At 33.4% G+C, this 25,840-nt stretch overlaps 1 protein-coding gene across 1 annotated transcript in view; it reads right to left on the bottom strand.

Moving 5' to 3' along the window:
- Positions 1-18,471: 18,471 nt before the first annotated feature.
- Positions 18,472-25,840, bottom strand: part of LOC128998170 (neurexin-4) — a 43,410-nt gene continuing 36,041 nt past the window's right edge. Inside the window, exons 16-20 of the mRNA XM_054424183.1 lie at positions 25,579-25,712; positions 24,722-24,932; positions 22,426-22,563; positions 22,067-22,227; positions 18,472-20,797 (exon numbers count right to left, since the gene is read on the bottom strand). Of these exons, the coding sequence (XP_054280158.1) occupies positions 20,768-20,797; positions 22,067-22,227; positions 22,426-22,563; positions 24,722-24,932; positions 25,579-25,712 (674 nt within the window). The 3' untranslated portion in view covers positions 18,472-20,767. The remainder of the gene's footprint in view (positions 20,798-22,066; positions 22,228-22,425; positions 22,564-24,721; positions 24,933-25,578; positions 25,713-25,840) is intronic.

The following is a 25,840-nucleotide window of genomic DNA, read 5'->3' as shown; positions in this document are numbered from 1 at the left end:
ACGAGTGTCGTTTCTACTATTTACGCGAGTTTGTACACTACTTTACCTACGACAGTTTTTAATTAGTAGCAATCACTACTCATAACTTCTAAGAGAGGTTATGTTTTCGTTTATATCCTCCAATTACCACTGACAGTGATGCAACGACTCATTGTACCAAACACTATTTGCATCGATCATTAAGAATCACATTGGTAAACAGCTGATTAGTTGAAGTTCGAAGCATGACAATTTTACTTATTTTCTCACATTCATTGAACCTCATTGGTTCGCTACCCGTGTTGTTAAGGAAACAATGCTGTTAAGTAAAACAATGCTGTTAAGTAATCAATGCTGTTAAGTGAATCTTTTCAATTCTAAGAACTGAACTAAAACGGCTAGTTTAAAAAAACGGTCGTAGGCAAACATACTAACAACAGATAAATACAATCTCAAGTACAGACAAATGTTTGACAACTAAAATGATGAAAAGAAAACAAAAAATGTCTAATTATTGAAAATTCTTCCATCGAATAAAGTTTCTATTTGGTTATAAAATATATTTTAAATTTATTGTATTAGGTTAGTTTACATTTTGATTTGATCTGGTAAATATATTTGTTTTAAGCATTATTAGATTTACTCTAATTATTAATCTCCATACTATTGTGTGCCTTGCTCATCATAAGTCATTACAACACCAATTTCATATATTATATAAAATTGCGATAGTGCAATCAGTTTTCTATGAGGAAAATATCAAACTTTAAGAACCTCAAACTCCAACTAACCACAAGAATTTATTCACTATTTAGTTCAGTTTTACAAACAATTATGGATTTTCACTTGCGTAACTCATGATTTAAATTTTACACTACATATTTAAAAATAGTTAAAAACGAGTGTTTTTACATTTGTTTTAAATTACAATATTAACATTTTAAAGCTACGATCATGTAAAGCTATTGAAATAATTGTAATTAACAATTAAACTATTGTTCATGTATATGTATGTCAAACAATAGGAATGTTGCAACACATATTTTATGTAGAAAAAAATCTAAAGTATTATCTTTAAAAAAAATTATTTAACACTACCAAGGCAACATCTTTAGTTGATAGACTAATCGACAATATAAATTCTTCACCAAAACAAAATCGACAATATCAACACAATACACAAATTAAAATGTATATAAAATATTAATTTTTTGTAGACAAAAAAATGAAGTTGAGAATTTTTGTATAGCTAAAGACAAAAGCTGACATCAAAGTAAGGCAAGCAAGGAAACGAAATTTGTCCTGAGCGCGAAGGCGTACTCAACAAGAGAGCACAGCTGCATACAAACTAGACCAAACCTTGGTAAAGCACAGCTCGTATGAAATGTTGCAAATGTACGTTAAGATTTACTAGGGCAGACCACATGAAAATAGTCCGTATGGTTCTAGAATTTTGCTTAACTTCTATAGAATAAAATAGGATATAAATGTGTTTACAAAATACATCTGAGTGTTTTGTTAGCACTAATCTTAACGATTGGGAAGCGAGCTGGTCTCGTGGTAGAGCGTGGAACTTCAGTCCCTTAGGTTCCAGGGTTCAAATCCCACAAATCACCAATGGATATTTTTAAGTATAGTATTTTTAGTGCAGTAGAAATAACTGAAAATATAGCTTAAGGTGGAACTAATTGCAACAGAAATGATTCTTGCTGTGAACGGTAGGTAGTATGCTTCTAATCAACATACTAAAAGTATACATCCGTACTGTTGCGCAAAATACGTTTTTTTAGCCGCCATCTTGAAAAAAATTTCAAATCTTGAATATTCGTAAAAATAACTTTTTGGGTATCAAATTATAGGAAATTTAATGCTGAAAAATGTTATAATAGTGGTTATAAGCACTATTTAGAAATATGATCGCAGTACAAAACACCCCTGCCGCAGCAAAGCTGCAGACTAAACGAATTTCCATTTGTCTTAATTGATTTTCAAATAAATCTAGTAATTTAGTTTTAAAAATCTTTGTACAACTAAATCTAGAGTTCTACTAGACCGATTTTATTGCCTAATGGGTCGTTGAAAAGCTTAATTCGTGTAGATTTTCAAATAATTAAGAAAGTTTTTTTTTTTTTTTTAGATTTGCTAGGTGAAACCAAGATTTGTTGAGGTTGCAAGCATGATCTTTTGACTATAAATCGATGATAAATAACTCCATTTTTAAACAATATAGGTTGTTTGTGATTTAGCAGTGTGCTTTAGGTAGATCCGACCTTAATAATCAATAATTCCAATGGAAGCTGGTATTTCACTGAAGGTTTTTTGATAAAAAAAACATATAGGATATTTTAACTGCTGGAATAAATTTTTAATTGAAGTAAAAAATTAAAAATTCAAATTTAATTTTTTTCGTAGAGTAATACATTTGATGGATCACAAAATGATGATGCTTGATGACAAATATGTCCTTGCATAGCTTTGAGACCAAAATTATGAAAATCGATTGGGTAGAAGAGCCAAACGAACTCGAAAAAAACAAATTTATCTCCCGTAAGTAATGTACAGGGAGGCAGTTTGTGCATGACTCGAAATATACATCAAAATGAGTGCTGATGCTTGATGGCAAATCTATGGTGCGTCCATACCTTTAGCTTTAAGACACTATGTAGCAAAACCTGCTATATAACTTTTGCTATATACCATCGCTATATAACTTTTGCTGTATGAACAATTTACGGACAATTTTTGTGATTCTCTGGTGCTCGTGCTATATGCTATATGTAGCACAACCTCATTCGCATTCCGTATCAAAATATGCGTTGAAGAGACATTGTTCGTGGCAGCTATCGCGGGGATCTTGGAAGTCGGAGAGAGAGGCGGAAGCGAAGACTTTAGCAAGTTTTAGGTTCGACCGCTTCTTGCTTCGAGAAATAAGTACAGTATAGCAGATTTATTACGGGACCTAAATGATGATGAATACGCTGACAGTCCATGATTAAAACGGGATATATGGCTTCAAAAACGTTTTACGTATAACCACAACGCCAGTTGTCCGCAGAACAGTTCAATTAAGTTTATAATTGCATCCCGATGATCCTACGCACTGTCACTTTCCGTTTCCAGTCCTTTCATTGTAAACAAAGATCGCTGAGCAAAACCGTCCGCACCCAGGAGGCTACAACTGTGAACTGTTGGCACTAAATGATAGCAGATGCTAGACGAAAACATATATGTATATCATTGCTAAATATGGCAATGTTAGATGTAGCACGTATTTCTTTTGCTATTTACCGACTCCCGACGTATAGCACAATTTTAGCTATATATAGCAGGATCTGCTACATATAGCAGTTTTATATAGCACTTTTGAAAAGTTACTTTTTCTTCTTCTAGCAAATGTTATACAGCATTGCTAGATGTTACACAAATCTGCTATATAGCAGGTTTAGCTACATACAGTAGTGTAAACCCGGCTTAAGGCCAAAATTATGAAAACCGGTCTAGAAGAGCTAACCCGACTTGGAAAAGAAAAACCAATTGTTTTTATAGATGGCAATAATTGATTTACCAGTATGTATAATCTAATCATACGAAACATGAGTAAATAATTTAACGGCTTATCGTTATATTGTTATTTAATAGATTTTTCTTTGATTAAATATTGTTGTTAACAATTTGCATTTGTGTTTAAAGTGTGTTCCTTATGTTAAGCGTGTGATTCTAATGTTATGTGCTTAATCTGTACCAAATATTAGTGAGTAAAGTGGTGTATGGATTTCATAACCATTGCTTTACTAGAGACCGTTGTATTTAACCCACAATGGGCTCTGTTGCTAGTCTATTAAATAAATAACATTAGGTTTAACGAAACGAGTACCTAGGTTTGCTGCTACAAGGAAACTAATTAAGTGTTTTTAGTAAAATATTAATTTTTTAGTATAAAATAAATAAATCTGCAAAGTTTTATCAAAATATATCCATAAAGAAGCAAACTACAACATTTTACAATATTCTCCATAAGAATAACATGGGGATTTAAAATTTCAAATTTTTTGAATTTTCTCCGTTACCAATAACCGTACAAAAACACTTTGATAAACTTAACTAATTGTTTTTTAAGCTCTTTAAAAAGGTCTAGAGAGAAATTGGGAAATTTTATCAATTTTATGTGTTAAGGGTCAAAAATGAAAAAAATTTAAAGTATAAAATAACTTATAAATAAAAAACCTTTTAAATGGCACGTTTTTAAACGCACCTTTTTCACCCATAGTGCATCACTGTTGATGCACAGTATATCTTAAATTCAACCATTATATTCTTTTCCAGCATGAAATTTTCTATTATTTGATACCAAACCAAATTTTTTAACAATAATTTAAAATTAAACCGGCGGCCAAAAAAAAAAAATTTAAATTTAAATTTTTTTTTAAATGGCGGCCAAAAAACCGTATTTTGCGTAACAGTACAAATGTATATTTTTTGTATGTTTTTTATAAGTGTATTACCTACCATTTATAACTGAAATAATTTATGTTGCAATTAGTTCCACCTCCAACACTATTTCTACTGCACCATTTGTCAAGGGAAGAATTTAAATACAGAGGCAATTTACTTTGCTTCAAGACAGGATTTTTGTTGGCCATCTATAGACAGTTTATGGGGAGGATTGAACCATCAATGCATAATCGCTGGACCTCATTGATGGTTGACAGGGTCAGAACCCGGGACCTTCAGGACCGAAGTGCCATGCTTCAACCACAAAACATCATAATCTTCGCCACTTACACCCATTAAAATGACCAGTAAAACAGTATGTTAATCAGACATTGTTGTAAGTTATACAGTAAACGTTGGGCTATAAAACCCCAAAAATGTCATCTAACTAATGAGTTTATTTATTTACAAATATACTAATGAACACAAACTTGTGAAAGAACTATCAACCGAGTACTTAAAGAAAGAAAGGTGTTGATGAAAAACGTCCTAGAAAAATATCGGGTTTTCTACAAACCCTTTAATAAGGGCACAAACCATAGATAAAGGGAAGTATAACATCAAATTTAAAATATTAAATATATACAGGTTGTTTCAGAATTGGTGTCGGATATTTTAGGTTATTATTCCTGGGTAAGAAACATTTTGTTTTGTGAATTTTAAAAATTGTCATAATTTTTTCGTAGCTTTGTCTAGTTGTCATAAATGCTTATGCAAAGTTTCAATTTCGTATATTTTACCACTTAGAAAACAATTCATAAGTCAAAAACACAAAATGGTGGATGTGTGAGTAACTAAGGACTTCTGGACAATTTAAATATGATATTTGTATATGTTTCTTACCCAGGAATAATACTCTAAAATATCCGACACCAATTCTGAAACACCCTGTATAAGCTGCTTAATTTTTTTTGTTTATAACTTATTGTTTTCCTTTTTCCTGAAACTTTTGATTATTACCATTAGTATGATAAGTTACTCCACGGATTAAAGTGGCCATGCAAAAATACAGTACCGGTATGTTTTTCTTATGATGTGGGATGGCATTCACTTAATGTGTTCAAACCTTTTAATTGTGAATACATGAGTTTTTTTTACTTAATAGTCCAGTTTCATATATAAAAAACACAGTAATTGATGCTGCATACGAGTATTTTCTATAAATACGTTAAACAAGAACCATTTAGTTTGGAAGGACTCAAGTAATCTTATATGCTCTACATAATGTGAAAGAAAATTTGCATCCGTAGAGTATTTGTCCCTATGACATTGACATTAATGGAATGTATTTATATCAAGAACAGACTTCTAATCATATAGCAGTTCACATAAACAAGGCAGTTGAGAACCACAATATCTTTTTCCTACAGTCACCCGCCAAAGTTGGTTCCTTGTACTAAGCTGCTAATTGCTGCATATTTATACTTTATCGTACGGTTTATACTTTGCCGCACATCAGGATTCCAACGAAACAACACAAAACAGCGTGGTTCTATTATGCACGTAATCCGTGTACGCTTGGAAATAGGTTGGCAACACTAAAGATAATAATACTATGATCAGCTGATTGACTATTATAACTACGATTTAACCTGTCATTTCGTGTTTATAGTTTCGGTATTTCTGAACTTTCTGGACTTCTCTTTTAAACGTTTTTAAAACATTTCTACGATCTTAATAAACAAAAAAATGCCTTTAAAGCATTTTTTAGGCGCGGAAACCACTTCAAATTACAAAAACATACGGAACTATATTTTCAAAACGCGGAGCACATTTCTTGCCGAGGAAAAATAGTGGAGTGTTACGGACCGGGTACTACTTTCTCTAGGACACCTATTTGTGTTGCCAGCTGAACCTAAAAACGTGTTGTGGGGGTGGAATTTCTTCCAATTCATCGAACTCCGATGTACTACAATCATGTTTGATACGGTTAAAAATTAAATTTCAGAAAGATAAATACGATAGGCATTGCAGTTACTGTAACTACTAGTTTCCAAATAAAAAAACTATAATCACTTTTCTTATGTTAATTATTGTTTGAGTCGACTAAAAAAATTTAGCTCCATTCTTCGGCTATGAACAGAATTTTCAATAATAAATGTTTAGAGTAATGAACCCCCAAATGGCTTTGTTAGAAATAAAAAGCTTTTAATATTATAGAATGTATAGCTTAAATTACATTCTATCTGTTACATATGTGAAAGTTTGGTTATGGAACTGTACACTACCCCACGAAAATCTAAGTCACACCTCCGTTGTTTTATATGACTCTAAATAAATGAGTCAATAGATAAAATTACGCTGACATCATACATCATATAAACTAACCTATAACCACCTGAACATTGTTATGAAAGATGACTCGGTATAAGATGAACTTTCGGATAAATGTTGTTCAACAATTAATCAGTGTTGATTACCTTGACCTTTTCAGAGAAATCATTTATGATAATGAGCACATATTGGTGAATATCGAGAATTGTGTATGCAACTCTTCAAATGATTAACATATAACATATCCTGTATTTATTTCAATCAGCGAACACAGAAAAAAAATGTAAGCCTTTATTTTTGTTTCAGTAATTTTCTCATAACATATTTGTGTTGTCATGTTTAAAACCGGATACCCAGTAAACAATTTTAATTTTATATTAAATGCATGTAATTGATTGTAAAAATTGTGATTTTGCCGTGAATAAATAAATAGATATCAAATGGTACCATGTTTACATCTTTTAAACCTACTATAATAGTTAATAGATATACCTATAATAGTAAAATCTTTTTCCGAAACTAATTTCATTCATTAGTTTCCTACTTAATTTACTAAAAGCTAAATACTACTAACTTACTACTCGACTAAAAAATACACTCGTTTAAAAATACTAGGAATTCTGGAAAAAAATATACGAGAAAAGGTTGTACATGTTTGTTAAAAAGGGTTCGAAAATTTGTTTTAGTCACAAACTATTTAAAATATTTTCTCATGACTTATTATCCTATCATTTAAGCGAATTTCCCACAGGTACTGAACGAACAATCCAATAGTTATAGTTGTTGGGCTACAATTTGATGGAGGATGTAAAATCTATTATTGGCTCAACCAAACTGTCCAGAGACGAAATAAGTTAGACATGTAGAGCAACTTAACCTTGCTAATATTTGGTAGGAGATCAGTGGTTGCGCAGAAAATTAGAATCTTTGTTTATTATGTGGTAGGTAGTCGGCAATGTTGAGCTCGGTCCCCAGCTTACTGTAGTGGCTGTTGATACAATGTGCTCTATGTTGTGGAAGCGCAGGCCCCGAACTCTATCGGTCGAACAAGGCAACAACGATTGTGTCGGTAATGCAGATTTTATACCAATATAACCTCAGAACCCAGATTATTTGGGCATATTTAAGGAAAATAATATCACCAAGTCGTGTAGAAAAGTGTAAAAGTCAAGGGAATCATACTTTGCATGGTCTCTTGTAGGTGGTTGACAAGAAAAACGATGATCAAAGTGTTGGTTCTCGCACGGAAGAGTGTTTCTGTTCACTGCATATATACAACGGAGAGTCCATTGGGTAAATGGGTGGATCCGATACTTGTGTACTTCTCTTCTTCTAAGCTGTTCAGAAGGTTTGATGCTCTGCTTGTCCCTATATCCGATCACTTTCTTAACCTCAAATCCAAGTTTGAATGACTATGAAAGCTGGCGTGTAACGCCATTTCCCTCGAAGTTCCTGCTCGCTTGGAACACTAGGTATATATCATGAGTATCGGGTTGACTTTTTCTACAATTTTGCAAAGATTTCAGTTTAATTTTATACCAAAAAATGTATATACTTGCTGGCAAAGAAGTTGTTTTCTTTGTAAACTAAATTTTCACCACAAGATTCACGATCAGAGGTCTTCCACGTCTGAACGCGATTCCCTTTTAACTCTTTTCTTTTCGATGGGCTAATTTTGATGAAGTTTTGAGTTTACGTGGATCTACCCTTGGTTTCCTGGGATTGCTCTGTGACTGCTGTCAGCTGAATCTTTGTACTTAAGCTTAGGCTATTGCACTGCACTATATACCGTACTTTCAAACCGGAGTAATCAAGTAATCAAGTATTTTATTGGTCGTTAAATAACCATAGATTACAATAGACCTCGTCAGAGACACACATATTTAAAACAATAGCGATACATTATCACAGTCACATTTTTGCATACAAAATTGAAAGGCTATAATATCACAGACGTTACAATAAATAAATAGCTGTACAGTTAAATAGATAGAAAAAAAACATGCATAGAGTTATAAAAAGAATACTGAATAAATATAATGACAGTCAAAATAAATATAATGACTAGAATAATTATCATGTTGGCACTTTCTACAAAAAACTCATTCAAGTCATATCAGGGATGGTCCATAAGCCATTCTAACAACTTGTGTTTGATTTGTTTGCTTGATAGGCCTAGCCAGGTATTAGGAAGGGCGTTTACAATTTTAATAGAGATACTGCAGAAACTCCTCTGAACTAATCTAGTATAGTGCTAATCTAGTATAGGGCCTATCAAGTGCCATCCTGCCTCTTGTCTGATGAGTATGAAAAACACCTCTTTGTGCAAACAGGTTTTGGTTGCTCGTTACAAACATTACACATTCAAGTATGTACAGATTTACAACAGTAAGGTTTTGTTTTGACTTAAAAAGAGGTTTACAATGTGCGTGCCACATAGAGTTAGTTTAAAGCCTAATTGCCTTCTTCTGAATCTTTAATATACTATTAATATGAGTTGAATTTCCCCACAGCAATATTCCATACAGCAAATGGCTTTGAAAAAATGCAAAATAGTCACATCTTACATACTGTGGTGGAACAAAATATCTTAGCCTCCTAATCAGAAACAATACTCTAAACAACTTACGAATGACACTTTTTATGTGATTCTCCCAATAAATCCACAGACATTACACATAATTGTGTATTAAACATGTTGTCACATTACATAAGTTATTAACAGAGTATTTTATTGCCAAGTGATGGTTGTGAAGAGCTTCAGTTGGCAAAACTAGGCCGTTCATGCATAAACACTTCTGAAAACTCCGACACTTTAAAGGAGTGTTGATTGTGTCCACTGTCCAACTCGTAGTTCCGCTGATTATACATAACTCGAACAACAAAACAAAGTTAAATCAAATAATTCAAGTTCTTCAAATTAATTTCAAGTCATTATGGAAGAGCATATTCTAAAAATGTACATTTAAACTTTTTTCAGCCTTGTTATTCTTCTGGAAAATTGAAAAATGTTGTGTAGTTTGCTTTTTTGCCATATATTATAATAAATTTTTATAATATATCCTAGTATTGACATTCAATTAAAAAACACCTTTTACCTACCCCGTAACAGCAAACCTATAAGTACTCGTAAAGTGTAATGTTATTAAATCAAATAGTGAATCAATTTTTGCGAATTTCCCATGTTGGGAATAAGCTATTACCGTAGTACTCATGGTTAGACCTGGACCCGGGACCGATTTACTTTTTCGTATTGAGTATTTATTTCCTATTCATTTTGTAGAGCTTAAAAAGAAATAATTTAGTATATTGAAGCATTGTTGTATGCCTATTCCCTAATGCTTACGGAGAAAATTCAAAAAAGTGTACATTTAAAATTCCCTTTATATTCTTATTGAGAAAATGAAAACTGTTGTAGCTTACTTTTTTATGGACATATGTTGATAAAATTGTGCTAATTTCTTTTATTTCATCCTAAACTATTGACGTTTGGTCAAAAACACTTTTTACCTTCCCCGTAGCAGCAAACCTAAGCACTCGTTAAATCTGATGTTATTTAAATTGGGAATAATTATGTCTTATTTATGGAAATATTTGATTAAAAGTGTAATCAGACAAGTTGAAATTCGCTTAGTCTGCAGGTTTGCTGTGGTGGGGATATTTTAATAATGCCATTCAGGTTCATCCAACAGCGCGGGATGAAATCATGTATTGGAATATTCATTGGAAAGGCGTTTGCAAGATTGTATTCGTGTTGATCGTCTATTTAGATCGTGAATGCCCCAATGAATATTCCTCTATTGTTCGAATTTTCATAACAACCTCAATTGAGTCAACTTTGTTGTTATCTGCTATAACCTTACTTGTGTATTTAGGAGTTGTCATCGGCTTTCCCGCCAACTGTTACTGCAAATTGACCTAACCTCACTTTTTGTCAAGGTCGTAATGCATACGTAACATAACCTCACTTTTTACTAAAACAAGTCTATTAATTCGCCACCTAACCTAGCCTAACCAATATCAATAGCATAGGACAGCCGTAGAAATAGTGTGACTAAATTTAGTTATTGCATAAGAAAGAATACATTTTACATTTGTGTTTTTACGTCTTATAAGTACTTAATTCAGTACGTTGAATATCATTTTACAGTTTTGGCGTATCAATTTGTATTTTGTTTCTTTATGGATATGTTTTCAACATACTCCCATACGCAACATCCAACCGCTTTATTTAGATTTAATACAATGAATTTCAAAAGAAAAGGAAAATTTCAAGGACGTTTTTAAAATAAATTACACTGTTTACAAAGAATAATTAAGTTACTTAAATGGGGTTTTTTTTCTTAAAACATAAGATAACATAGGAATTATTTTGAATTTGGAATTAAAATACGATATATATAATTATATGAATCGAAATACTGTTAAAAGTATGTTATTTGTTTGATTTAATTATTTTTCAACATTGTCTTCACTTAAATTTACTTTGTTTACATTTTTAGTGATTTTCCCATGTATGAATAAGCTATTACCGTTACCCATGGTAACACCTGACGCGGGACTGATATAGTTTTTCGTTTTGAGGTCCCTAGAGGCCAAAAACACTATCCGTCCAAATTCATATATATATTGATTTATTCATTTACAAATGTGTGTCCATTAGCACGATAACTCGAACAAAAATAATCAGATTTTGATGAAATTTGGTAAAACGTGTACACCTACTTTTATTCGAACGAGTTCGCGAACCAGCATGATCGGACTATGGGAACGGTGGTTTATGGGGGGTTTTATGGGGTAAAAAAAGAGTTTTCTCATTTTTGACCCTAAAAACACAAAATTTTACAATTTCTTTCTAAACCATTTTGTAGAGCTTAAAAAAAATATTTAGTATCTTGAAGCGTTATTACGTGCCTAATGATTACGGAGAAAATTCCAAAATATTGTAAATTCAAAATTCCCATGTTGAATAAGTCAATTGTTGTAGTTTGCTTGTTTATGAACATATTTTGATAAAATTTGGAATTTACATTCATTTCTTTCTAAACTACAGTATTAACATTTTACAACAAAAATCTATTTTTCCCTACCTGTTGCAGCAAACCTAAGTACTCGTTAAACTAATTATATTTAAATAGGGAATAAATGTGATATTTTCAAGGAAACATTTTAGTGTAAATCCAATCAGACAAATGGAAATTTGCTTTGTCTGCAGTTTGGCTGCGGTGGGGGTATTTAAAAATATAATGTATTACTTTATTCCTCCACAGCTGATAAACAGCTGATTACATGAATCAACGGATTAAAATAAGCAAATTGTACATTTGTGCTTTGCTTCTTAATGGCGAAAATATGAACGGTTTTAATAGTTAAATATTTAGTAGTAATAAAAATAGGTTATTTTCAAACCCTAGGTGTCAAGTAAGGTTGCTTGCAATTGCTAGAAATTTGGATCCCAATTTGTAAAATACCATATAAACTAATCAAAATGTCTTGCTCAACAAATATCCCCAAATCGACTGATCTAAACTAACTTTTTTTGGAATTTTCCCCTCACAGACGAGACAGAAAGACATAGTGAATCTCCTTTAACACAACGCTGTAACCAAAACACGTTCCCTCCATTTCAACTCTATTACACATTTTCCGTCTCGTTCAACCAACCCCTTATCTTTGACATGATGAAATGTTCGCTATTCTCTACTATTTTACCATCAATCATGGCTTTAATGGGAGCAAAAAATTAGGGAAATGTTAAATGAAGTAAACTGCAAAAAAAAGTAAGGCCCTACCATATGAAGCGAAATTATGTCAAGCATATTTGTATTTCTTTGTATTGCTATATTATATAGTATTTAGAAACTGTATGTGTATTTAGATCTACTATCTATAGTAGCAAATATTAAAAGGGTGTAGAAAGGTTCAGAGTGGTGTAATGTGTATGGTAAATTTGTTGAAAGCCGAATAAAGAAACTAATTTGCCTTTTTGAAACAGGACCTTAAGATTTCAGATTTATCCGGTAAGTTTAGCGGTTACTGGTTGATTTTACGGATCTCCAGTATATTTTACCTAGATTTTATTTATTTATTTTACCAAGCTGTGATCGGTAGTTTTGCCGATCACAGCTGATTTCACCGATCACAGCTGATTTTACCGATCACAGCTGATTTTACCGATCACATCTGATTTTACCGATCCCCAGCTGATTTTTCGCAGAGACACTACTTTCTACTTCACAAAGACAACAGAAACCAGCTGCTTACTATGTTTAATGGAAAGTGCTAAATAGTAACAGCAAAGATTTATGTGATAATAACAAGCTTTTGTCAAACAAATTCATTTTATGGAGTGATTACAAATAAATTTGAATACATTTAAAATAATGCCTATGCTACAAATAAATCACTACATAGCTTTACTGCATTGTTAAACATTAACAGAGTAGCCTTTTAACCAAAATATATATATATTTTAAACTATAAAAACTCGTTTTAAAAAATCCTTTCAATCCTCTCGTGTCTATAGCATCACAGAGAATGTCAAACTGTCACGAAGAATTAGATTACTGCGCAGAAATGCATGTTCGACATTTATTCAATTTATATTGGCTTTGTACTTGTGCAACAGACTTTTGATATATTCGTCGAAAAAGTTGGCCCTTTTAACTTTAAATTTTCTGTTTGAAAAGCAATCCCCCGTAGTTACAAAAGTGCAATTTATTTAGTTTATATACTATGACTCCATAATAATGGATATATTTTATCACTTTAGGTGCTTGCACGGTTGGTTTGTGATATTTTAAGCCAATTATTTGATAGTAATAGTAATTGGTTGTACTACTAGTTCAATTAGTAGTTCGCGTTATGTCCAGTGGTTTGATTTGTAATTGTAACATTCATTGAAAGATGTTTCTATTTCGTAACTGCCAGTCAATTCACACATAATGACCAACAAGTAGCATAAGCGCTTCAATACTATAGATCAATAGATCTGCGTTGATACTAGAACAGGTTGGAACAGCTGATTTGATGTTAGAGCAGAGTTGATACTACTTTACTAACGTACCCGAACTATTAGTATTAATCAACCTGGTTTAATACTAAAGACTTTTTGATATAGCATGTGTGATACTTTCTATACACACAATTTTCAACTCGAACAATTTCATAAGAGAATCATACCTACTTACACTCAACACAACGACCAGAAATGACTTCGTTGATTTGCAAAACCTACTTCACAAAAATGTAAAAAGTCTGACAAGGTCTATGCTGTGTAATTTGTGCAGTCAAATTATACCTCCAGCACGAACTACAAACAATAATAATGCGAGGAAGAGCTTTAATAAGAGTGTAGAACAATTGGTGGGAAACATGGAGTCGGTGAACAGTTTGGCCTTGAACGGGACATATTTTGGTTTCTAGAGTATTCATAGAGTTTAGCTGATTTTTCATGAATAAGCTGTTAAAATTGGTCTCGTGGTAAGACCTTGACCTGGGACCACTTTACTTTTTCGTTTTGATGTCTAGATTCATTAAAATATCTAAGTGTCAGCGAACGCGATAACTCGAGTAATTTTGGTTCGATTTTAATTTTTGTTCAACGACAAAACAAGATTATATATGTTGGTACCCCTGATGTCTTCACTTCATTGCCGATCAGCTGATCTGCATTTGTTGCTTGGTTATGAGGTTTAATTGGGAATTCATTGTAAATTTAGTGTTTTTTTCGCCAGCTCAAATAGAGTTGTAGGTCTACGTTAACGTTTTTTTTTCGCAGATCCGGTTACCTTAATTTTTTACAGGTCAATGATAGTTCATTTATCGGGTTCTGAAGGCCTTCGGGTTCTGAAGGAAACTTTAATATCAAACTTTTCCTGGCATAAAACCAATTAGTTACTTTTCAAGCATTCAACAATACATACTTTTGAAGTTGGAAAAAACACGATGTTGAGTCTTATTCACGAAAAATTCTCTACAAAACTAATCCAAATTGATTACTATGAAACAATGCATATCAGCTGATTGGCAATTAAGTAAAGAAAACAGGGATGCCAACACATAAGCATGTTTTGACGTTCAACAAGTGTCTCGCGTTTTTGTAATTCGTGAATTTGTGTTGCGTTCAAAACAACCTATACAAATAGTTCAAAGGATTGAATTTGGGTTATAAAAATAGTCTGTGTATATTCATAAAATAACTCTAGGCCTAAATAATTACGTTGCTTCATTTTTGTCCTTTTGTCTTCACATAGCCCAATTAATTAGTTTTTAAAACTTATAACATACTATTGATTGTTCGGCATAAAAGGAGTTATCTAACTAACACAAAGAAAGTTACCCTTGCCTGTGAAACATTTTTTGCGAATGGACAGATCAAGATGGGCTTAAAAAGCCAGATCACGGCATTATAAAGCTTTGCTTTAATTCTTTTGCGTTTGGTATGGTTTAAACTAAGACCTCCAGGACAGAGGGGTCTCTATTCAACTAGTCTAGAAATTAGCATATAATAATTATCAAGTAAATTGTCCTACACCACCTATGCAACTTACATGACAAAAAAAATTCGATTCGACTTTATTTGAGCGCCTGCAAATTTTGAACGACAATTTCTTTACACTAAAGTTGTCTGTGTCGTAGCATACTTATTGAAGGCACTAATTTTTCATGATTACAATTATGCATGTTTAAAAATATTTAACAAGTAATGCAAGTCTTGTTGGTCTTATTTTTAAATATTTACTATCTTCATTACACATACCCATTAGATGTTAAAATATAGTCAGTCATACGGTAGACAATTTTGTAATTCATGAGTTATGCATGAAAATGATCAGTTTCATTAAAACGCTAAAATTTATTATTAGATTTTTCAAATTTTTCCACACTAAGGTTATATTTTCTACTTAGGGAAATCCGTTGGATAAATCATAAAATGTTAGGTTTCAAGGCAAGATTTTTCTAAATTTTTAGATTTATTTTAATATTTTTAAGTTTATTAGTGTACTACTACCTATAAGTTTATTAGTGTACTACTACCTATAAGTCTATTAGTGTACTACTACCTATAAGTTTATTAGTGTACTACTACCTACTGTATTATTTAGATGTTACCCATAATCAACAACAAATCATCTAAGGACATTTTGTAATTGGGTAGAAGAAGACCCTGTGCCATAGGAATTTCTACACAGAACTCACCATTCAGGCTCTTCCTATAGCCTTTCACAAGATTCCTGGCACAACATACCAGAGCCGAAAGTGCATCGTTGTCCCATAAGCGTATTTCCTCTGAATCTTACTTCTCTATAGTTCTGCTTACATCAGTATGACTTAATTTTATGAACAGCTCTATATCAATATTAGTGCATACTGTGAATTGATTTAAAAAAAATAAGTAATGGTTGCAGAGTTAGTAAACAACAAGTACAGGAGACCCTCTATAATCTAGCACTGCGCTACTCTGGCACTCCAGTAATCCGGCGTCTTTTGACGAATGTGGTCTTCCACGATCACGGCAAGATTCTGACTATCTACCGCGGCTGTGTAGACACCATCATCGAACCCCGCGGTCACAGAACGTCACTGTCGTCTTGTGCGATTGCGGCAAAATTCTGATCATCTCCAGTGGCCACAGAAACGCCATCACGCGGCAAAATTCTGATCATCTCCGGTGGCCACAGAAACGTCATCATCGTCTTGCCCAACCGCGGCAAAATCATGAACACCTTCTGCAATCCTGTAGACATCATTAAAGACTCCCAGGATCACGAAAACGTCATCGTCTTGCGCAACTGCAGCAAAATCATGAACATCTACCACAGTCATGTAGACATAATCGTCATCTTATCAGATCTTATTATCGTCATCTGTAATATGTTAGTATGGTAATACATATTGCAAATACAAAAATGAACAAACGCTGAACAATTCTGATTTCTTTAATTCAAAAAATATGTTATAACTTCAGTAAAGCATTATACTCAAATAAAAATACAAACGAAAAAGGTGTATGGCATAGTTCACAAATCAATGGATTGTCCATGCAAGATTCAGCTAATTTTATTTTCTGTAGCTGATTTTCTCCTATTTGTGGACAAAGATTTATTGTTTTAGTGTCTGATTGGAATAAAAGTACGCAATCTTGCGAACCTTAACTGCCTCTTGACAGACACTTCAGAATTTTTCCTCTTCTGGTTTACAAAGATTCTCCATTGAATAAAAAAAGTTCTGCTTCAAAAAGTCTAATGGAAGCTTCACACAAAGAAGGCTGTGTTAGTCCTGAAAATAAACAGAACATAATTACACACATGTTTAAATTGAACTCAAGAATAACAAAAATCTTTTAGTTATGAGTTAAACAATATTGCTTCAACCTCATAACTTATTACAACCATACGTACCTCCAAAAGATATTGTAGATCTCCAACTACTTGTGGTCAAGTTGGGACCTATTTTGTTACTTGTAATGCTATTTCTTTGAATTCTTTGAACCCTTCATGTATGTTCAACATCTGCTTTCTCCTGAAATAATACACAATTTAATCAATAAACTTGTTTTCTAATAATTAATATCCTAAGTTGATGATAACAAAATGCTTATTAGTACCTTATTTGTCTGGATTCAGTTTCGTATTTTGCCAAATAATAATAGTTACAAACCCTTGTTTGTTACTGACTTTTATTGTTTTATTATATTAGTATTCCAATAAGTTATGAAAAAATATTTTTACCCTCTACTAAGATTGGAGTTTTGGAGCTCCCAAACTACGATTTCTTCAATATCATTTCCAACAGTAAACTTCTAACAGCACATTCTATTGTGTTAAGTATTAAATTAAAACTATAAGCTCTCTGTCTCTTGCACCCACCCACGCACTTTAAACAGATGGGTTTTGCGGAAATACACAATACACAACGTTTTTATCAGTCTGGAAATAGTTTCTGCATGCTGTTCAATACAGTGCCACCATGATTTAAACTCCAGTTTACATTGTGGTTTATATACTAATAAACTTTTAGACATGTAAAACACACTCATCCAGTTTAGTGTTCAAGCTAGTTCACGTTCATTTAAGAAAGTTAAGCGCAGAACAATAAGCAGTAAATTGGAACTACTGCACGTAGTATCGCAATAAGTCACAAGCGCAGGAAGTAATGGGGAGAATTGAAACGTGGCCACAGACATCAATGGTATGACGCAGGCTACTCTATAGACTGGGGTATGGCTTAACAGGGTAGTAAGAATAGTGAGTGTCAATCAATTGCCTAATTCTGTTTGCTAGCTGCAAGTGCAAGTTTTAGATTTGCCATGAAGAACAAAGAAGCATTTGAACAGAAAAATCTTGTCTGTTACCAACTTGCAAAATCTTCATCCTCAAAGAAATCAGCTTAAAAATAAGTTTATAAGCACTATTTAGAATTTGTATGAAGATATCAGGTTGCCTAGAACAGGAAATAGTCCAAACTGGCAGAAGAATCAAAAAAGCTTTACACTTACACAAAATAAAAACATTAATAATTTCTTCAACTAAGAAAGGTACGAGTAAAAGAGATAGTTTACTTCTAATGTTTCGTGTTTCTAGTACCAGTTTGGACTCTTTTCCTCCAACCAGGAAAATATATCATCACAAAAACTCTTAAACCCTGGGCCCTTGTGCTTTATATTACATCCTTAGCCTAAGTAGTATATTCAACATTAACTGAGGCAATTGAATCAAATTTTAGCTTCAACATTGTTTATTGTACAAAAGTCAACACCATCCTAGACAAACTTGCTTCCATCTCGCATTGTGACGCACAAAATAAATTTAGTACAACAAAACACGAGAACATATTGCTTGATCAATAAATAAACTGTTAAAACTCAGCTAGAATGCAAATCAATACTACAAAGTACGAAAATATACATAATTAAAAACAACAAATGTACATAAAATATATAAAAATTCACATGCACATGTAAAAATAAAAATGGACGTTTTGATCAATACTGTTACATTGTTATATTATTGCAGCCGCAAGTCAATAATCTAAAAATTAACCTAACTAAAGTAAGTGCTAAGAAAAAGGTATACAAATTCACGTTTGTAAACAGATTTGACCGACAGCTCAACTAACCTTGTACAAATCTCTCAAGTGTATAAAAATGCAAAACTCAAGTTCTAAATACAAAATTGTACAAAGTAGATTTCCAAAATTGACAGTATTTTACGAGAACAGGAAAGTACTAGTTTGGTTTATTTTAACCATGATATCGACTAACCCTGGTGCTGTTGGATCAATATTAAGTAAATTAAGACAACTAAATTATTAGAGTGGAATGATAACATAGAAATTGTTTAAATTGTATATACATCGGTATGCCTATCAACTAGTAAGATTTACAGTGTATGAAAGCGCAATTATGTGCTTAAAATATCAATTTTAAGATCTTAAGTTATAAATATCAAGGGTATTTTCAATACCTAGTAATAGAATAAAATAAATCTAATAACAAAATAAAATAAACTATTTTTTTAACGCATACGAACATAATACATAAAATCACTTTGAAATTGTAAATTGATCGAGTACATAACTAAGTACCTGAAAAAGTTAAATTCTTTGAGGGAACCATAGTGATGTGTTCTGAAATAACTGAGATTCAAATCGGTATTTTTTAAATGTGAGTGTGATAAATTTAATTTTCTAGTTTACTAGTGGAGATTTTTCTATTTCTATTTTTAACTCTCTACGCTGGGGAAGTAGTGAATTCTTGACTTATCAACTTTGGTAGCAGAAGTTCAGTCATGTCGAAGGCCAGCTTTGTAACGGAAGCTTGAGGTAAGTTCCATTTTGAAACGTTAACAAATTATTCAAGGAAGACAAAAAAGTTCATCTGATCTTTCAACTGTGCAACCTTTCAGTAAAAATACAGAAAAGAATCACAGTACAAATTTGTCCAAGCAATTTAAGATATGAGATTATGTGCCATTATTTAAAAGGTTTTAAGGCCCGTTCACACGGGGCGAGTTTACAAGCTACACGCCAGCGTGTAAGAAGCCGGCGAGTTGGCGAGTGTGCTTGTATTCGTTCACACGGAGCTTGTCCACTTGCCAACTCGCAGACGTGTAGAAAGACGCCGGCGAGTGCGCTTGTAGTCGTTCACACAATGCTTTTTCCACTCGCTGAGTAGCTGGCTTGAACCAAATCCTCCAACATCTTTGAGTAACAAGCGCACAAGCACAAGCAACTGTGTCCACACTGGGCTACTTTACACGCCCACTCGCTCAAAAGCTGGCGAGTTGGCGTGTAAAGTAGCGGCAGCGTCAACTTTTTCCAGAGCTTTTTTACAAGCAGCTTTTGAGCGAGTACGTCGTTCACACTGAGCTATTTTACTAGCTGCGTGTAAAAAAGCCGGCGTGTAGCTTGTAAACTCGCCCCGTGTGAACGGGGTTTTAAAGAGGTTAGAAAAAAAACTAGTAGGAATAAACCAGTAAAATTGATGAAATTTATAACGAGTGTTTATATACAGGGATAAAAAACTATTAACTGGAGAAAGAAGACATTAAAACGTATTTTACCACTCATCTTACTACTCTTAGAATCATAAATAAATAATTCCTGTTTTAAAACTAAAATAATAAATATTTTGAAAATAAAAGTTGCATGTATTAAATGACTTTTTGTCAAAAATAAAATATAACACAACCAGTAAAATTCGAGGAGGACAAATTACCTATAGGTTCTAGACTCAATAGACGGAACATAACATAAAGTTAAAATTGTTAAAATTACGTAGTCAAATAAATAAAATTACTACAAATGATCCTAGCTGCCAATGGCAATATTACTTTCAAAAGATCTCTCCCTACCGAATATTCAACGAAATAGTCTGAAAGACTGCACAGATCATTCAATACTGTCACACTTACACCAACATAGCACTAGCATAGAACAAACACCAGTTATTGCGTATAAAAATAAAATGTTGACGTTTCAACAAGGAACGCAGTGTTGAGTAGGCTAGCGATCGTGGTTATCAAATGAACCATTCTCTTCTCTTCTGCACCTGTAATAAAAAAGTAGTAAAATAATCAAGTGGGATCAATATAACTGATTTTATAGGGGAAGTTTTAATAATTGTGGTTTAAAGAGAAGGGAGTAATCCAATAAAAAGTGCTCATCTGCGAGATTTATCCTTTTGTTTTCTCTATGTGTTCCTAAATCTAAAAGTGGGCTCCAAAGTACTGGGCTAACCGTTGGAGAATAGTGGGATTTGAACCTTGGGACCTAAGTCCTGCGTTAAAAAAAAAACGGTAACTTATAAAATATGCTGAGCTCTTGAACTCTGGGGTGGATTATTTTCTGCAGTGTGAGTTACTGTAATTTATCGTAAAATATCTTGTAAGCTTTTATTATCTTTTCCCTGTTTTCAGACAATTGCCAATAATGTTGTACAACTTATAGTGAGCTGGTCTAGTGGTTGAGCACGGGACTTTTTCCCCCGAGGTCATGGGTTCAAATCCCACCAATCACCAATGGATTTTAACTAAGTGATAAACCCACATCTCTATCCTAGCCTACAGTAAAGGGTTAAGAGGTTCTGGGGGAGAGCCTACTTCCAGTGATGTAAAGGTAGGACAACAATTTGATCAACAGACAGGAGGTAACTAAGACAATTGAATACACAGAATAGACTTCCCATGTAATGTAAAAATTTGATGCCAAGAAAATAGATGAAGTTCAGGACCATCTCACCAGAGTTTACAAGTGTATTGGGTTAAATATTACGGTAATTAAAATCAATGCAGTATCATAGCAAACAGCTGATTGATTTATAACTTAACACGGAATATTATCTTAGTAGGTAGACCATCTCAACAGATTGTACCACGTTTTTTGGCTTCAAATTTTTACATTACTTGGGAAGTCTATTCTGTGTATAGTCAATGCTAAGACAGATCAATGGAATGATCACCGGCTATGGTTGCCGAAGAAACTACAAGATCCGTAATTATGTATCTTAAGGATCCATAATTGGGACAAATCATGCAGGAAATATGAACAGTCTGAGGAGACTGCAGACTATTTACTTTATGACTCTGAATAAGGTATAAAAAGTACTGCTTGCTAAGGGGCAGTCACCTTCCACAAGAAAAGCTCATAGGTAAGCTGCAACTCATCAAGCACCTAAAGTTATACAGGCTATGGGGAACTAAACGAAGAATGCACAAAGCCAACTCACGGAAAGGTCCGCCAAAACTCAATCAATTAATATCTCAGTAAATAAGAGACCTTACACCTTAGAAGAAAGTTACTTTCTGCTGAGTGGACGTACCTGATGTCCGGTGGCTGAATGTACAACAGCGCTGTCCGGGTCCATGGCACTCTCGGCTCCTTTGTCTTCCTGCGTCAAGTACTCTCCCTTGTGTCGAGCCACATATCTGCCTATCAGGATCAGGATGATCACCAGAGCGAGGAATATGATGGCTAACACTCCTGCAACAAAGTCAGCTGCTAGTTACTAGTTAATGGTGATTGTGCGACAGCTGTCCAGAAAGTAACACACGTCTTTTAAGATTTAGCCATGACTTAAATTGAGAAAGAAGGAATGAGTTCTTCCCCACAACTACTATTGTGAAAAGAGGTTGTCTTTTACTATATCGACCCAACAGTCTAGTTTATGATTTTACTTACCACCCAGGATGGCAGAGTTGGTGCGGTTGTACGCTGCCTCTAGTTTGTCCTGGTCAATGGTTGGAGGAGGTCGAGTTTCCTTCATATCAGGGGGATGTGTAACAGGTTCCACACCACAGAAATCTTCCGTTAGAGGGGCTGAAAAATGTAAACCATAGCTGGTGAAACAATGAACTACAAGCAAAATACATTAGCTACCAACAGCTCTTTGAATAGTACATTTCAATTATAGTCCACAAACATGGAATGGGTTGAGAATAACAACATCCAGGCAAACATTTTTCTACAGTTGTCACACAAGGTAACATTTTAACGTGAATTATTAGAAAAATTAGCTGATTTCTCAATAGTTAACAAAACAGCTGATTTTTAAATAGTTTCCCAAACAACTGATCCCTCAATATTTAGCAAAACAGCTGATATCTTGATATTTTACTTTGTTCACTACGAATAACAGCTCAACCACAACAAAATTAGACTTACCACTACCAGTGTAAAATTATTATGACTACCGGTACTTCAATACTACTTTCACAAATTGTTCTTTTGTAACAAAGTAGGTCTAATATTTATAGAAATTTGATTTAAATATTTAACTGCTTTCAACTGTTTGTTTGAATAATAATAAACGCCATATTAAACACTAATGTTTTAAAATTATGATGTTACAGAAATAAGAATTTTTTGTCACTCAATAACAACTGTAGACAACTTATATTGTGCAGAGTCTTTTTAAAACTTAATAAAGTTAACAAAAGGGGCTAACCAATTTGTTTCTCTCATTTAAAAGAGCCTCTTTGCACACTAGTTGTACTAATTACTATGCACAACTATTAACACGTTCAGTGCGGCAGGCATTCCAACAGGCGCTCGCCAATGGCAGCGAGGCCCGGGCGAAGCCCCGGCGCAGCACCGTAACAGCGAACGCAATTGGCATTCAAATATTTTAGGGATGGACGAGAATGGATTTTTAGTTCGAGACGAGACGAGATTTTTTATTTCTCATAAAATTTCGAGACGAGATCGAGACGAGATTTCTCTTCTCATACACAACGGGAAATGCACGTTCGTAATTTTTACCTGATTTTGTAACATTTTTAGATGACTGTTTAAATACAAAAATAATTATAATAGGCAAGAATATTTACAATCTTTAATAGAAGTGTAAATATTCTAATAAAATAACATCAGCATAACATTTTTTTATTAATCACGCCTAACTTATTAAAAATGCCTACGATTAGGAAACATGGTGATATCAGTTAGGATAGAGTTCAACTTATCCTAAAATAAAATAAATCATAAAATAAAAGCTATATTAATTTTTATAAAATAGTTACCGGTACTTGTTTTGACTTTTTTTATAGTAATAAAACATTCCTCACACTGCTTACACTTAACAAAACTTCTCAAATGTTATTAAAGTAATATTATTAAAATAATGAAAGTAATATTTACATTAAAAGAATTAATTAAGTAAGAACGCCTTCGCAAAGGAAACGCAACTACAACACGCTCCTGTATTGCGGGTATTGCATTGACTTTCTGCAGAAGTTTTGAATTTTTTTTTTTTTTTTTAATTCTCGTCTTGATAAAAATCTCGGCCAAAAAGAAATCTCGTCTCGTGTAACGAGATTTAAAATTTCCCGAAATTTCGAGACTTGACCATCCCTAAAATATTTCAATCTGACGAATAACAAAAGAGCAGTGGTGATTGTACTACGTTACCCCGCGATTGGACGTAGTTCCCTAAAACACCAAAAGGTAGCAGCACTGCCTGGATCAGTAGTCAGTGGCTTTGTAATATGGCTTGAAGAGAGAAAATCCCCGAAACTGGGACAAAACCATTGTCAGACGGGATTTTACGGGAAATTTTAGAACCAACCTACACCAAAATAAAGCTCACATTCTAAGCTACAAGCTAGCAACGATTTTAACGTTCCCCGGCAATGGCTGAGTTCATACTGAACTTATGTAGTGGGGATTGCGCAACTACATCAATTGATGTAGGCCGATAGGAGCGCTCGTTTCGCGATTACATCAATAATTGATGTAGTCAGCACTGAACGTGTTAATTAAAGTTTTTTTAAAATATGTTTTTCCTTTTATACCTAATAAAGGAACTTTTCAGATTTTATTTATCTGGAGACAACATTTATAGAAAAAACAATTTTAAATATCTTATTCCAAACAAATGTGACAAGGCATATGGTTTATAGCCCCAAAAAACATGTTATGTCAATTTTTCCAAAAAAAAACTTAACATACAGTATAACATTTTGCGAAAACAACTCACATCCAAGGGAACGGACATTAGGAGGCCCATCTTCCTGGAACAGCAGTTTGAGAGGATAAATGTCGTCGAACTCCACTCGTGAGATACATCCTGTAAATCCCTCAGTCATACTCTCGTTGCGGCCGATGTACATTGTCTGAATATTGTTGAACTGAGCGTCTGCCGATGCTTTGATGTTGAAGTGGAACTCTTTCGGCTCGTAGCTGTCCACCTAAAACCAAAAAAATTATTTGATTTTTTCATTTCAAGATTAGTCCTTAGCCATTAATTTATGTCCCACTTTCACATCCTAGGATGCTAGGCTATAGCCAAGAAATGTTTCAGTTAATATTTCAGGTTAGGAATGAAGGGTCGCGGCATTATAACATAGCTAAAATCCATTGGTGATTGGCAGGATTTGAACCAAAGACCTCTGGGACCGAACCCCATGCTCTGCCACTAGACCAGCTCCTCAGAGGGTCAACCAAAACATTACTCAGGCACGGCTCAAATTTTGCCAGTAATCACTTAAGATACTGAAACTTTGATTATTTTCTGCATACATACGTAGGTTTTTGGTTTTGGAAATATCAAAATCTAATGAGTAATAATACAATTTGATGGATAATACAACAAAGGGTACTAAATTCAATTGTTTTAACCATTTGAGTTCTTGTGTCAACTTTAATTTTAAATGGAATAACGTGGTGTATCATACATATAAAACCGCAACTGTAGTTCCATTATAAACAGGTCAGTTGGATTCAGAAAACTATGTCAAACCACTCGTAAATATCCTTTTAAATATTGGTGACATGGGATGTTCCTAAAATGATTCCATTTTTATTTAGATTCGTAAGTATTGTGCAATAGCTTACCTGCATCAGCAATGTAGCCCCAGAATTCTTCCTGGATATTCTCACATCGTGATACTGTCCCAGACCGAAATGTTTATTGGGGAAAATCAGCTCTTGACGTTCGAAACCAAAGTCAAACACAACCCTCAAATGGCCTGAAATCACAATTCATTGTTACTCGATAATCTTTATTTGTTCAACTCAAAAATTTCCCCATAAAACATCTCTATAGTTAATTATGATACTTTTTTTCTTAAAGTAGTATGAAATAATGAGTACCATT

This window comes from Macrosteles quadrilineatus, unplaced genomic scaffold, assembly GCF_028750875.1.
Source record: "Macrosteles quadrilineatus isolate MER2022 unplaced genomic scaffold, UCM_ALF_1.0 Scaffold_7__1_contigs__length_78375512, whole genome shotgun sequence".
Lineage (NCBI taxonomy): Eukaryota > Metazoa > Arthropoda > Insecta > Hemiptera > Cicadellidae > Macrosteles > Macrosteles quadrilineatus.
The sequence above is the reverse complement of the archived record's forward strand: the minus strand, read 5'-3'. Positions and strand labels throughout refer to the sequence as shown.